The sequence below is a fragment of the Sarcophilus harrisii genome, chromosome 2 (assembly GCF_902635505.1).
Source record: "Sarcophilus harrisii chromosome 2, mSarHar1.11, whole genome shotgun sequence".
NCBI lineage: Eukaryota > Metazoa > Chordata > Mammalia > Dasyuromorphia > Dasyuridae > Sarcophilus > Sarcophilus harrisii.
The window spans coordinates 504,199,096-504,213,262 of record NC_045427.1 but is presented as its reverse complement, the minus strand read 5'-3'; the positions used below and the strand labels follow the sequence as shown (position 1 = coordinate 504,213,262).

Here is a 14,167-nt window from a genome sequence, read left to right as displayed (position 1 = left end):
TAAGGTTAATGATGAGTATTCCATAAATATTTATTGAGAAACTTCCCAAGTCTCATGCTAAGGATTGGACAAGGGATTAGGAGGTAACCAAAAAATTGAGCAGAACCATCAGGATATCTCCAGCTTGAGATTTCATGTAAGTAATTTCCAAATAGAGCACTGAGAGATGCTTTAGGGAAATGAGGTCATTTTGGCCTTAGGCCAGTCTCAGGGTTGATTATAGAATAGGTGAGATCAGAGTTAAGCCTTGAGAACAAGTAGGATTTTAACTAGTAGAGAAGAGACAGGAGGACAAAGTATGAACAATAAACACTGTAGCCAAAAAATACAAAATAGTAATCTAGTTTGCCAGGTAAATGGGAAATAAGTCTAGGAGATGAGTATGTTAGCAACAGCTTGTAGAAGGCCTGGAATTGTATTTAATTTTGTAGGCCAGAAGTCCCTAACCAGTATACTGGGGTCTACTGACAATTTTTAAAGCTTTATCTGTTATCTCTCTAAGCAGATTGGTATTGCCTGACTCTTCCATATTGTAGTTTTTTAGGATTTCCTTGAAAAAAAAATAATACTTAGCAATAGTATAACCTTAACAGGAGTCTCCTACTTTGCTTAGAAACTCTGCTGTCATTGTTTATGATTCTGCTCTTCATGAGTGTGAGACTGCAGGGAAAGTAATTAAATTTAATTCAGCAAACCTGTATTAATTGTCTACTGTGTTCAAAGTACTGTGATAACTGAGTGAAATAAAAAATTTTGATAAAATATAATCTCCCATGTGGTTTAAAATCATGTAAGAAGATGTAATACCTATAAAAGTAACTCTTAATATATACTCAATATATTAATAATTAATATTAATATATTTAATATATTAATAATTAATATTAATAAATTTAATATATTAATAATTAATATTAATATAACTTAATATAATCTAATATAAATATTAGATTTATTATAGCTTCGTTCTTACCAAAAAAATCAGCTATTGTCAAATCGGTAAACATTTATTAAACACTTATTATGTTTCAGGCTAAGTATGGCTTATTACCATGCCAAGTTCTTCGAATGCAAGAAGTAAAGACAGCCCTTGCTCGTAAAGAACTGAAATTATAAAAAAGGAAGCTGAAAAAGGGTTTGAGTGGGAAAGGGAGCAAATTGAAGGTATCTAAGACAATAAAGAAAATCCTGTGGAGATGAGTTAACAGCACAGCTTAAAGAAGAATGAAAACAATCTGGGTTTCCTCCTTAAAATGGAAGTTCTGGGAGAAATCAACCAAAAGGAGAGGCTGCAGGGATGTAGGTACAGCTAGGGTGAAAGATGGCTTAGGGGTGGAATGAGTTTCCAGGGTAAAGAGATTTCTATGGCATGATAGTGAAAATTCTGTGGAGATGAGTCAGCAGGACAGCCAGCAAGGCAAGATACCAGCAGAATTAGAGCCGTGGTATACTACTGTAGGTAATATAATTATATGGATATGGGAAGATAATGGCCTAACCCTAGGACATGGAAAAGAAAAGACAAATTCCAAAGAAGTGATTGGTTTGGAGGCCAAAGAAGAAGAGAGGAGTCAAATGTAACTCGGGAATTTTGAGCCTTGAAGAATTGATAAGTCAAAAAGAGAAGCTAGTAATTAATCCCATTGTTGACATAAAGGAGTAGTTTTTGACAGAAATTTTTCTTCCTAACATTCACTTGCTTTTGAAAGGGAATTGTAGTTATAGAATTTAGGGGATGTATTCATTCAAGAAACATTTTTCTTGGCACTTATACGATGAAAAATTCTTTTTTCTTCATTTTCAGGAAATGCTGATTACTTCCACTACACAAAGCAAGGAGGCAGCCCAGTAATTGACGGGGTTGATGATGCTAAGGAAATGGTACATACAAGGCAGGCCTGTACTTTGCTAGGTAAATTTACTTTGTTCTCAAGACTCTATGAGCAACAACTTATATATGCATAACATGACTCATGTATCCCTCATCTAGAATGTTAGCTAGGTTTATTTTAGCTTAACTAGTGAGTACCACTGATAGTCATAGTTCCTTATATAAGCAACTTTTTTTCTCACTGCAATAATTTCTGGTTTTATAAAAATTTAAAAAATTAAATTAAATTTTAAAAAAAGTAAGTGTAGAATCTCAATTAAAATGAAAGTTTCAGATTTAATTTCTCATGTTGACATAGCTCCTATACTGATAGTCTTTTCTCCAAGCTTGCAAACACGGTATTTAAGTTTGTTATTTTTTTTGAAAATAGTATTAGGTTTACAGGTAGTCTCTATTTTAAAAAATATATAGCTTTTAGAGATGAACTAATTATTTTAGTGCATCAGAATACTATTAAGTTATTGATACTATAGTACCCTAAAAAGTAGCCTCAATTTAATTTACTTTCTAAGTAAGCAACTTAGTCCGTAAAAGGAATTTCATCGCAAGTTAATAGATTATAAATTTGTAAGACTAAGCAAAAACAAAAAAGTGGAAAAAGTCATAACAGCTAAAAGAAAAAAACTACTTATATTAGATATAACTCTTTTTCTCTTTTTTAAAAATTTATTTATTTTTATTTATTATAATAACTTTTTATTGACAGAACCCATGCCAGGGTAATTTTTTATAACATTATCCCTCGCATTCACTTCTGTTCCGATTTTTTCCCCTCTCTCCCTCCATCCCCTCCCCTAGATGGCAAGCAGTCCTATATATGTTAAGTATATCACAGATACAATATATATGTGCAGAACCAAACAGTTCTCTTGTTGCACAGGGAGAATTGGATTCAGAAGGTAAAGATAACCCGGGAAGAAAAACAAAAATGCAAACAGTTTACATTCATTTCCCAGTGTTCTTTCTTTGGGTGTAGCTGCTTCTGTCCATCATTGATCAATTCAAACTGAATTAGGTCTCTTTGTCAAAGAAATCCACTTCCATCAGATTGCATCTTCATACAGTATCGTTGTTGACGTATATAATGATCTCTTGGTTCTGCTCATTTCACTTAGCATCAGTTCATGTAAGTCTCTCCAAGCCTCTCTGTATTCATCCTGCTGGTCATTTCTTAGAGAACAATAATATTCCATAACATTCATATACCACAATTTACCCAACCATTCTCCAATTGATGGACATCCATTCGTGTTCCAGTTTCTAGCCACTACAAACAGGGCTGCCACAAACATTTTAGCACATACTAGATATAACTCTTAATTAGCTATTAAGGGAGAATTCTGCTGGAGAAGTGGATTATATAATTTGAAATGCTTTGTTTAGTTGTAATGCATTTTAATATTTCCATTTAAACATAGTTATGCATAATGTTTTGAAAAGTCATGATACAAGATAACAAAGGCATAGCATGAGATTAGAATTAGAAATAGCTGAAAAGCTGTCTTCAGTTTGCTTTCTTCCATAATTCCTTTCTCTTTTCCCTCACATCAGTAATGGACAGTGTCATGTTAGACTAATATACAACATTAACTTGGCCAAAAATTTACTCATTCTCTAATCTTGTGTTATGTATGATTTATACCATCCTTAGGGCTTACAGAAAAAAAAAGAATTGACTCCTATTGGATTTCAGGCTACATTCTGAGTAAGAATAGAGAAAGGTTTATGCTTAATATGCATAATGTCTGCAGAGTTGGAGTCTGATTTACCACGTTACTTTGTAATCTGTAATAACCTGTATAGATAACCAGGCTTTGAATATGTGCTCAAAATTCCTTCTGTGAAATTTCCTACTTATTTATTATGCTGTTCTAATACTATTTTAGGAATTAATGAGTCTTACCAGATGGGAATTTTCCGAATACTTGCTGGCATCCTTCACTTAGGCAATGTTGGATTTACTTCCCGGGACTCGGATAGCTGCTCAATACCTGTAAGTCTAAAATGATTAAGTGTATTTTACAATTAAAATGCTTTTGATTTGGCTTGTTTTTGTTAAAGTTTTTTATTTACAAATCATATGCATGGGTAATTTTTCAACATTGATTCTTGTGAAACCTTTTGTTCCAAATTTTCCCCTCTTTCCTCTCACCCCCTCCCTAGCTGACAGTCCAATACATGCTAAATATGTTAAAATATATGTTAAATACAATATATGTATACATATTTATACAGTTATTTTGCTGCACAAGAAAAATAGGATCAAGAGGTAAGGGAAAAAAAATTAGAAAACAAAATGCAAGCAAATAACATTGAGAATGTTGTGTTCCACACATTTTTCCACGGTCCTCTCTCTGGGTGTAGATGGCTCTCTTCATCACTGAACAAGTGGCACTGGTTTGAATCATTGAGCCACGTCCATCAGAATTGATCATTGTATAATATTGTTGTTTTTGTGTGTAATGATCTCCTGGTTCTGCTCATTTCACTCAGCATCAGTTTATGTTGGTCTCTCCAGGCCTCTCTGAAATTATCCTGCTGGTCTTTTCTTACAGAACAATAATATTCCATCACATTCATATTGTATAATTTATTCAACCATTCTCCAACTGATGGGCATCTGCTTAGTTTCTAGGTTCTTGCCACTATAAAAGGGGCTGCCACTCAATTTCCAGTTTCTGGTCACTACAAAGAAGGCTGCCACAAACATTTTTGTACATGTGGGTCCCTTTCCCTCCTTTAAAATCTCTTTGAGATATAAGCCCAGTAGAGACACTGCTAGGTCAAAGGATATGCACAGTGTGATAATTTTTTGAGCATAGTTCCAAATTGCTCTCCAAAATGGTTGGATATGTTCACAATTCCACCAACAATGCATCAGTGTCCCAGTTTTCCCACATCCCCTCCAACATTGGTCATTATTTCCTGTAACTTTGGCTTGGTTTTTTTTAAATCAAAACAGACATAACATCTACTTAAAAACATCAGAGAAACAGTACTAAACATTGGCTTGAGTACTGGCCTAGAAATAAAGAGCTTTCCATTCCAGTCCTATGATTTATTTTGTGAACTCATGAAAGCCTTTCGATCTCTGCAATAATGGGAATATGTCAGTCTACAAGTGGATTGTACTTTAACTTAATTTCTTTTACTGGATGGGGCAGAGTATCATTTAGTCTTATTTAGTATTATTAGCAAGAAGTAATATCTCAGTTTATGCCTACAGTTTTCAAAATACACTTTAGACTCAAAAATTACTAGTGACTTCTTTGTAGAATGCTCACACAAGACCATAGAACCTCAGAGATTGTCCTACACAGGGATTCTTTACATTCTTTATCTTTCGTGTATCATGGCCTCTGGGTAATCTGGTAAAAATTACAGATCTTCTTTTGGAATGATATATTTTAATTCATAAAACAATCACCAGTGCAAAAGAAACCAACTAGTTTGAAGTACTTGATGTATGAAGTAAAAAAAAAATTTTTTTCAAAGAAAGTTCAATGTGCTCCTGGTTTAGTATAGTCACATTGTAAGCTGTATTAATGTTAACTTATTATTATAGAAGATGAAGACCTGATTTGTAGAGAGGTTGGAGATTTTGCTTTATTCTTCTGTGTCTTAATAAGTCTCTGTGTATGTCTCTGAAATTATGCATATTATAAGAATTTTTATTGGTGTGTGTTGCCTTAATCTGTTTTTCTTTGTAGATATCTGTTTGCCTTTAATTCTTTGTTTCTTTCTTTTCTTAGTATTGTAGGATCAAAGATTTAGAGTTGGAAGACTCCTTAAATATATTCTAGTTCAACCTCTTCATTTTACATAAAAGGAAAACTGAAAATGTGACTTACCATGTGACTTATAGGAAGTGTCAAAGCCAATATTTGAATCCAGGTCTTCTGACTGTAAACTTATTGCTGTTTCTATTGCACGAGGAAATTATTTTAGTGCTTTCTTGCCCTATTTCTCTCTGTGTGTCACTCTCTTTTTCATTGCCATTTAAAAAAAAAAAGGCAGCTCACCAGGAGCATTGAACACTAAGCCCCATAATTACTTTTCCTAAGCTCAAGGAAGGTAGAATTCCTATAGATTTCAAAATTAAGTGAAACACAACTCACCTCTCCTTAAGCTATATTGTAGGTCTTCTCCACTTTTCTTATTCCTCTCTGTCTTGATTCGTTAATTGATTGTAAAACTAAGATTTTTTAAAAATGTTATTCTGTTTTCTGAATAGAAGTTTGTTCTCTGTTCCTAATTTTTAAAATTTGTAAATATAATATTTTACATTCTTATTTTAAAAAACAGTGGCAAACATCAAATGAATCTTAAAAGAGTATTTCATTTAGTTGTCTCTGGATCAATAAATATGCAAATTTTTATTCTTTTCTGAACTTTTCAAAACTATAAAGAAATATGACTGTAAAGTTACATAAAGGAGGAAGTAGTAAAATTATTTAGAGAGTAAAATGATATTGGCCAGATAGAAAGTTTGGTTTGTGGAGAAAGATTTGACCCACATGGAAGAAATCTTTTTTTTCCCCTCTCATTCTATAATCATTTTATGTATAGTAATTTTAGGCAAGTCACTAAGCTCTGGGTCTCAGTTTTCTAACCTGTAAAACAATGGGGTGGTATTAAATGATCTCCGTGATTCCTTCCAGCTCTTAAATCTTTGACCTTCTAACTCCTTCTTTATACTCTTTGGGACAATCCATTACTCCTAGTCACTGCATTCTATTTATAGCCATGTTTATATTTTCTGACCTCATTTGATAATTTTATAAAAGATGGTGGGATTTGAGACTTCTTTGACTTTTCATCTGAAGTAGGCCTTGTTCACTTCTAAAGAAATCTTATAGATTATTTTTAAGTGAACTCATTGATACAACTAAGTGCATCATTGAAATAGACTAACTTTTTCAGTATGCTGAATTTCCCTAAATTTTTATGATTTTAGAAATCAAAAAAATTGATACAAGTTTAAAAAAACACATGGCATCACTATGGCTTACCTAAAACATTAATGTACTTTTTTGACAAGAAAGATTGTCCTGAAAGTCAACCAATTATGCAGTTAGTTTAAGGCATTTCCCCCAGGAGTTGCTACCATCTTCATTCATTCCTATTCTTTTGAATTTCCTTCTTTCTTTTTTCGGGCAAGTTTGTTGATTTGACAGTGACTATAATGGCTATAAAAGTTAGATAGAAGATTCATGGCTTTTGTAGGAGAGTGACAGAGATGAGTTGATATTTAGAAAATATAATCATGACAAATTCCAATCATTATAAAAATGTGTATTATCAAGCTAAAGTATGTTTTAAAAATAAACACTTACTAATTTAGTTTGTAAGTTTTCTCTTAAATTACACAGGCATACACACATATACACACATGTGTATATATGTAAACACACATACACATACATATGCATATTGTTGATTTAACTTGTCTGGTTGGTGACCAGTATTGTTTGTTGTACTACAATTTTTTTCTGATGAAGGAAGTGGTTTTTTTTTAACTATCTCATTTACAAATTCTCCCCAAAAATGAATAAATCAACCAACTATGTGTCCCAGATTTTTAAAATATTGAGCAAGACAATTTGTTTGGGTAGCTTGTGTATCTGATAAAGAATTTCTAGTTCTTATAACATTAGTGTTTTCATGTTTCATTTGCTTTGTTGATTGATTTTTCTAATCTATTAAAATTTTTTTGAAAATTTTAGTCTATGTTTGGGGGTGCTGTGATGCTGATCCAGGATTTAGTTGAACAATTTAACCCTGTCAACACTATTAACATGCATTGTCATAATGTTTTACAGGTTAGAAAACTTAGAAAACAGAAATGGAGATTAAGACTCAAAATTTAATTTAATCTCCACTTATAAAAAACCTCTGCCCAAATTGGGTCTAAGCCTGCCAATCCTAAACTTATTTCATTACCTATTGGACTACATTAAGTAATAGAATTATTGCTGATCATTGTCACCATCATCAAATATTTTATTTAAAAATTTTCTTAAAATGAGATTTCTGCTTCCTTTTCTTTCCTTTTTCTTCTATGATTATAATAGGAATTAATATTGAAGATATACTATTAGAAAATATCCTTATATATTTATTCTCTTTATTCTTGATATTGGAGATTTTTCTACAGATTGAATTTGTGATGTTGATATATAACTAGAATATTTTATACCATTTGAATTTCTATTCTAGTTAGAATTCTAGATAGATAGAATATTTATTTTATGATAATATTGATTATAAGATCCCAAGTGCATTTTTACTTAATATAGGTAAATGTTCCCATGCTGTTTAAAATATGTAGTTTCCATATAGCAAAAATAGGGAATTTTTAGCTCAGGAAATGATGACTCTATTTAAAGAAAATCAGTATAGAATATACCGACCTACTTTCAAATGACGTGTTCATAAACGTACATTTAAGATGCTATTTTTAGGGAATAGTGCCATGTTTTCAATAATCCTGTTTGCTAATAAATGCTTAATATATCATGTTTAAAATGTCTTGGTAGCTAGGCAAAAAGAAAGAAAAATGGTGCAGTATTAAGAGCAGGAGACTTAGATTATAGCTCTACTTCTGTCATTAATTAACTCTATGACCTTGATTTATGTCACTGACCAATTCTCTATGCCTTGGTTTCCTCATTCATAAAATAGGAATAGTAGTGTTATCTATGAACCTATTAAAGATCTTGTAAGAATCATATGAGACACAGTAATTTTTTTTGTTGTTGTTGTTGTTCTGCTATGTATTGGAAATGTTCATCTAATTTGGTGTTTAATTTCAGAATAAAAATAGACTAATTTTAAAGAATTAGATGAGACAGTTTGTATAAAATGCTTTATGAAAACATGAAGCACTGTACAAATTTGAGATTGATATAAAAACAATAATATTAATATTTTATGCCTTTATTTGCATTATTAGCATTACAAATATAGAAATTATCATTTGGTGATCCTGGTGAATTCTTCTATTTTTTAATGTCAGAAATCTTACTGTTTTGTATCTTCACAAATATTTTCTGGAAAATTCTTATTATAAGACTTATCTAAATGAGCCATTTTCTTTTGGCAGCCGAAACATGAGCCTCTTAGCATTTTCTGTGATCTTATGGGAGTTGAATATGAAGAAATGTCTCACTGGCTTTGCCATAGGAAGCTGGCTACTGCAACTGAGACCTATATCAAACCAATTCCCAAATTTCAGGCCACTAATGCTCGGGATGCCTTGGCCAAACATATCTATGCTAAACTCTTTAACTGGATTGTAGATCATGTCAATCAAGCTCTCCATTCAGCTGTAAAGCAACACTCTTTTATTGGAGTGTTGGATATTTATGGGTAAGTGTATTATATTAGTTAATTTTTAGTGGTCTTCCATAAAAATTACAATAGCTTAATTTATTTCGATAGTGGAAAATTTACTACTGAAGAGAAATAATTAAATACCTTCAAGAGTTTATTAAATACTTTAGCTTCTGCCCATTTGAATTAAAGAATTTCTAATGGTAGTGATTTAATTATCCTACAATACATAAAAATAAAACTGGAATCCTACTCTAGCTTACTTAATCTATAAAAAAGAAAAAAAAAAAAATCTCCACTTTCCAGGAGTTTATATTTCAATGGAAAAAGACAACACACAAAAGGCTAAAAAGGAAGGTATTTACTGTGGTAGGCATGAAGAAGAAATCAAAGAAGCTTCAGAGTTGTGTCCCATACCTTCTGTATGAAGGTTTTGTTTTTCCTTTTATTTTGTTTTGTTTTGTTTTTGCTTTCTAGAGCTAGAAATTATTCTTTTCTCCCCAAATCAGTGCTTCTTTATTTGGACCTTTCTTATGTTCCTATTAGATTCTGGCTTATATTTGTTTGAATCTATGTCTTATTTCCCAGCCATATTATAAATTCTTTTGAGGTCTATCTCCATATCTTAATGTTATCTTTGCTGTCTTCAGCACTCAGCATAGTTCATTTGATACTAGAGCACACTTAAAAAATGTATATTCTGTTTCATTGAACTGATTTGAATTGAATTATAAATCAGTTCAGCCCTTAACTCTTCCCATTAATATATTCTACTTTTTACTATTAAATTCCTTATTGTATACTCATGTTTGATATAATACTTTTTATTTGTAAACTGTCCTTTTAAAAAAAATAATTTTTTGTTCCCATACTATTTATATTAAGAGAACATTGGAATGGGGCAGCTAGAAGGTGTAGTGGATAGAACACTAGCCCTGAAGTCAGGAGGACCTGAGTTCAGATCTGGTCTCAGACACTTAACACTTCCTGACTGTATGACCCTAGACAAGTCACTTGACCCAATTGCCTCAGGAAAAAAAAGAGAGAGAGAGAGAGAGAGAGAGAGAGAGAGAGAGAGAACGAACATTGAAATAATGGTGATTTTGTAAGTTGACCATTAAGAAAATACTATGACTCCAAATATTATATGTTTTTATTAATACTATATTAGTACTTCAATAGTACTATGTCCTTATTGATTACTTTAATTATTTTCTACTTTGGGGTGGGATTTCCAAAGCTCATTCTCCTGATAGTACAATATATTTATGCTTTTTTGTTATTCTACTGGAGTCTGGTGAACATTCAGTTCGTGATCAGGGTCATTGGCTGAGACCCTCTTTCAAGAAAGCAGTCAAACCTCATTACTTTGGAGAGCAAATTTCAAATAATTTAGGGCTTTTCTTATTGTTTCTATTGTGCAATGTTTTCTGTGTTTTTGCCTCATTATACATCAAATTATCTTTGTTTTACAGGTTTGAAACATTTGAGATAAATAGCTTTGAACAATTTTGTATTAACTATGCCAATGAGAAACTACAGCAACAATTCAACATGGTAAGAATTTTCTTTTCCTGCTAAAAAGTGATTCCCTTGAAAAGTTGTATTTGAAATCTAATTCCTGAAATCAATTCCCAAATTATATTTAATTTCTCAGATTTAGAACAATAGATAATGGTTAATAATGAATGTAATATAGAGAGTATGTCATTGTCTGTGTAGGCTCCAAATATCTCCTGCTCTTAGTCTACTCAATGGAGCTATATTGAGAATCTTGTATGCCCAAACGAAGTGCTTAGAGAATAGCATGACAGAAAGTAGTTTGGAAAATACAGACAATATCTTTTATTGTGTATTTGAGGTAATTTTGTATAATACTAAGGCTTTATCTTAACTTTTATTTGCAGTATTATGTGACTCAAATTAGAAATTAAATTTCTCCATATAATAATCATAATTTCGTGATATGAAGGCATTCTCCTTAACTTTTTTCTTGAACACTGGTCACTCAGTGAGCCAATGGGAAATTTTTTTTTAACCTTATTCTCCTATATTAGCATGTAAATAAAATACCATATTGAGTTCTTATGCTAATTGGAGATGCTTGAATTAAAGAGGATATTTATAAAGGAAAATAGTTTCTTGTGTGAATAAAAATATAAATCCTGTCAAACTCCCACAAGAATCCAAATACTGGTTTTTCTTTATCTCAGTGTGAAGTTTGTTTAAAAAAACAGAACAAAACTTCTTATTCATCAGTTTAATTGAGCTCTATATAATTTATTAAGATATTTAGGTAGTTGCTTAATCTTAATGCCATATCTCTTAATATTCATCCAGTAAATTTTGGGGTTTGGATATCTTAAGTTGGGCTTAGCTTAAGTTTTAAACTAAAGTTTTTAGGCACTTTTAGGATATCTTAAGACATAGCATTCTATGTGTATATATATGTGTGTGTGTATTTTTACATATATGTGTATATTTACCTTCAAACATTTTGACCATTTCAAATATTTTTTGACAAGGTATGTGTTTCTAGCTTTAACATAAAAACTCAGCTGAGAGGAAAACGGGGGAATATAGTCCCAGTCAAATGTTTTTGTCGTCTTAAAATAGAGATTACCTATCTTTAACAAAATTTACAAAGACGAAGATCATTTTGTTTGAAGACAGTGATGATCATCATTCATAAGCATGTTGCTAATATTTAACACCCAGCTTTTGCATTAGAGTTGACAGCAGTAGTTATTTGTTTTTCATTGGCATGTAATTCATATGTTGAATTGAAGTATTGAAGCTAAATATTTTAGCTCAGTATCCCCATATCATCTATATCCATAATTACAGCTGCATTTATTACATAGTACAACAATTTAAGAAGTCAGAGAAATGTATTTTAGAAACGTTTCCAGGAAAAAAATATTAAAATATTATCATTTAAACCCTCTGCTATATAGACCAACCACATCCAAAATTACTCATATTCTGAATGTAATGAATAGCTGATGTTTAAGTTTTCTTGTACTATATCATAAGTCCTCATTCTGTTTCCCCGATTAGATTATAATGTCTGGAAACTAGCAGGAATTTTATGATGTTCTTAATAACACATATAATAAATAAATAAACTTTATATGTAAATAAAGTTTATTTATCATATATTATTATATTATAATTAATTATATTACATATAATTAATATATTATATATTTATATGTCAATATAAATATACAGGTAGATAGATAGATGCTGTTGGTTATAAGGAATACTATTTTCCCCCTCTCTACAGCATGTCTTTAAGCTAGAACAAGAAGAGTATATGAAGGAGCAAATTCCATGGACACTCATAGATTTTTATGACAATCAACCTTGTATTAACCTTATAGAAGCAAAACTGGGCATTCTGGATTTGTTGGATGAAGAATGCAAGGTAGGTAAAATATTTTTAGTTGACTACTTTAAGGTCTATTATAAGAGGTAAAATAAGTTTGAAAGAGTTAAATTTGATCAAATAGGGATTCATAAACCAAATATAGCTTGTTTTAGAGTGCTTTTCTTACCCCTTGGTAGTGAATACCACAACTCAACAATTCTTTTTTTCTTATTTGTTACCAGTTCCCATACAACAGTTTCTTAGCTGTAGAGAGTTGTTAGCTCTCATACATTCCATTTTGCTAATGTTGGATAAGAAATGAGGAATGTGTTTTTTTTCCTTTAAAAAAAAAGCTCTTTGTATGAAAGAATATTTTTAGTTTATTGTCTGGAAATTTAGGTTATGCTATTAGTTCTATCTGTGTTTATATAATTTCTTTTTGTTCAGTAGTAGATGTTTAAGAAAATAATTGATTCCCTTTGTAAGCTTTTTTTTAATCCTGATAATTCACATTCATCTTGAATATAAATCACATTATGATGAAGATTGTGTTTTCCCATAAAAAGCAATTATCTCAGTAAACCTAAATCTTATTCTCTTTAGCTTCTTCCACCCATTATTCCTAATTCTTCACTCTGAGGCTAACCAATTCATGACCTACCTGTCTACCTTAGGGAAGTAATTTGAGCCTTTTTGGACTTCTGTTTTCTCATTTAGAAAAAGATGGTTGGACCAGTTGAACTTTGAGGTTCTTTCTAGCCATAAATCTATGATCCTTGTTGCTTGCATTTGGATCCTTTCCAGTTTACCAATGTCCTTAAGAGATGTCACCCAGAGTTGAACAGTTTTCCAGATATTATCCCAAAAGAGGAGAATATAGTGGGTGTAATATAACCTTTCTCATTTTGGACACTTTCTCATTGTAGATCAAAATCTATTAGAATTTTTTCATTATCGGTTTATATTGAGTTCATACTACTATCTAATCTTTTTTAGATCCTGTCTAGGCACAACTTCCCCATCTGGTATTTGAGAGAAAATTTTTTTGTATTAAAATACATATGATGAATTTCACCTTCCCATAAACTTGTCCTGATTTGTTAACATGTTCATTAGTTTGCCTTTTATATAAAAGTCCATTTAATTGTTCATTTGAAAGCTGATGAAATATGTTAAATTTAAAAAAAATGGAAAAGAATGCTTTGTCAGCCTTGATATTCATTTGATAGTCAAGATATTCAATTTAATTATAATTGATTTGTAGGTCTGTAGACCATCAAAGTGAGTCCACAAAAACATGAAAAAGATAGAAGAGTTCCTTAAGTAAATGTAAAAAATATTTCATAGTGACAGAAAGTGCAACTTAGCTTTTTACTCACTTCAGATGAGCATCACAGCTATGCTGTAACTCTTGACTTGCTTTTCTTTTCTAGATGCCTAAAGGTTCAGATGATACATGGGCCCAGAAGTTGTACAATACACATTTGAACAAATGTGCACTCTTTGAAAAGCCTCGTCTATCAAACAAAGCTTTTATCATTCAACATTTTGCTGACAAAGTAAGGATG

The 14,167-nt window shown here is 31.3% G+C and overlaps 1 protein-coding gene across 6 annotated transcripts in view; it reads left to right on the top strand.

Annotated features, from left to right (window-relative positions):
- Nucleotides 1–14,167, top strand: part of MYO5A (myosin VA) — a 202,525-nt gene that overhangs the window by 101,425 nt on the left and 86,933 nt on the right. For all 6 annotated transcript variants that reach the window (XM_031955220.1, XM_031955217.1, XM_031955219.1 and 3 more), the window contains exons 8-13: nucleotides 1,805–1,912; nucleotides 3,778–3,884; nucleotides 8,997–9,262; nucleotides 10,702–10,783; nucleotides 12,516–12,656; nucleotides 14,033–14,158. In XM_031955220.1, the coding sequence (XP_031811080.1) occupies nucleotides 1,805–1,912; nucleotides 3,778–3,884; nucleotides 8,997–9,262; nucleotides 10,702–10,783; nucleotides 12,516–12,656; nucleotides 14,033–14,158 (830 nt within the window). The remainder of the gene's footprint in view (nucleotides 1–1,804; nucleotides 1,913–3,777; nucleotides 3,885–8,996; nucleotides 9,263–10,701; nucleotides 10,784–12,515; nucleotides 12,657–14,032; nucleotides 14,159–14,167) is intronic.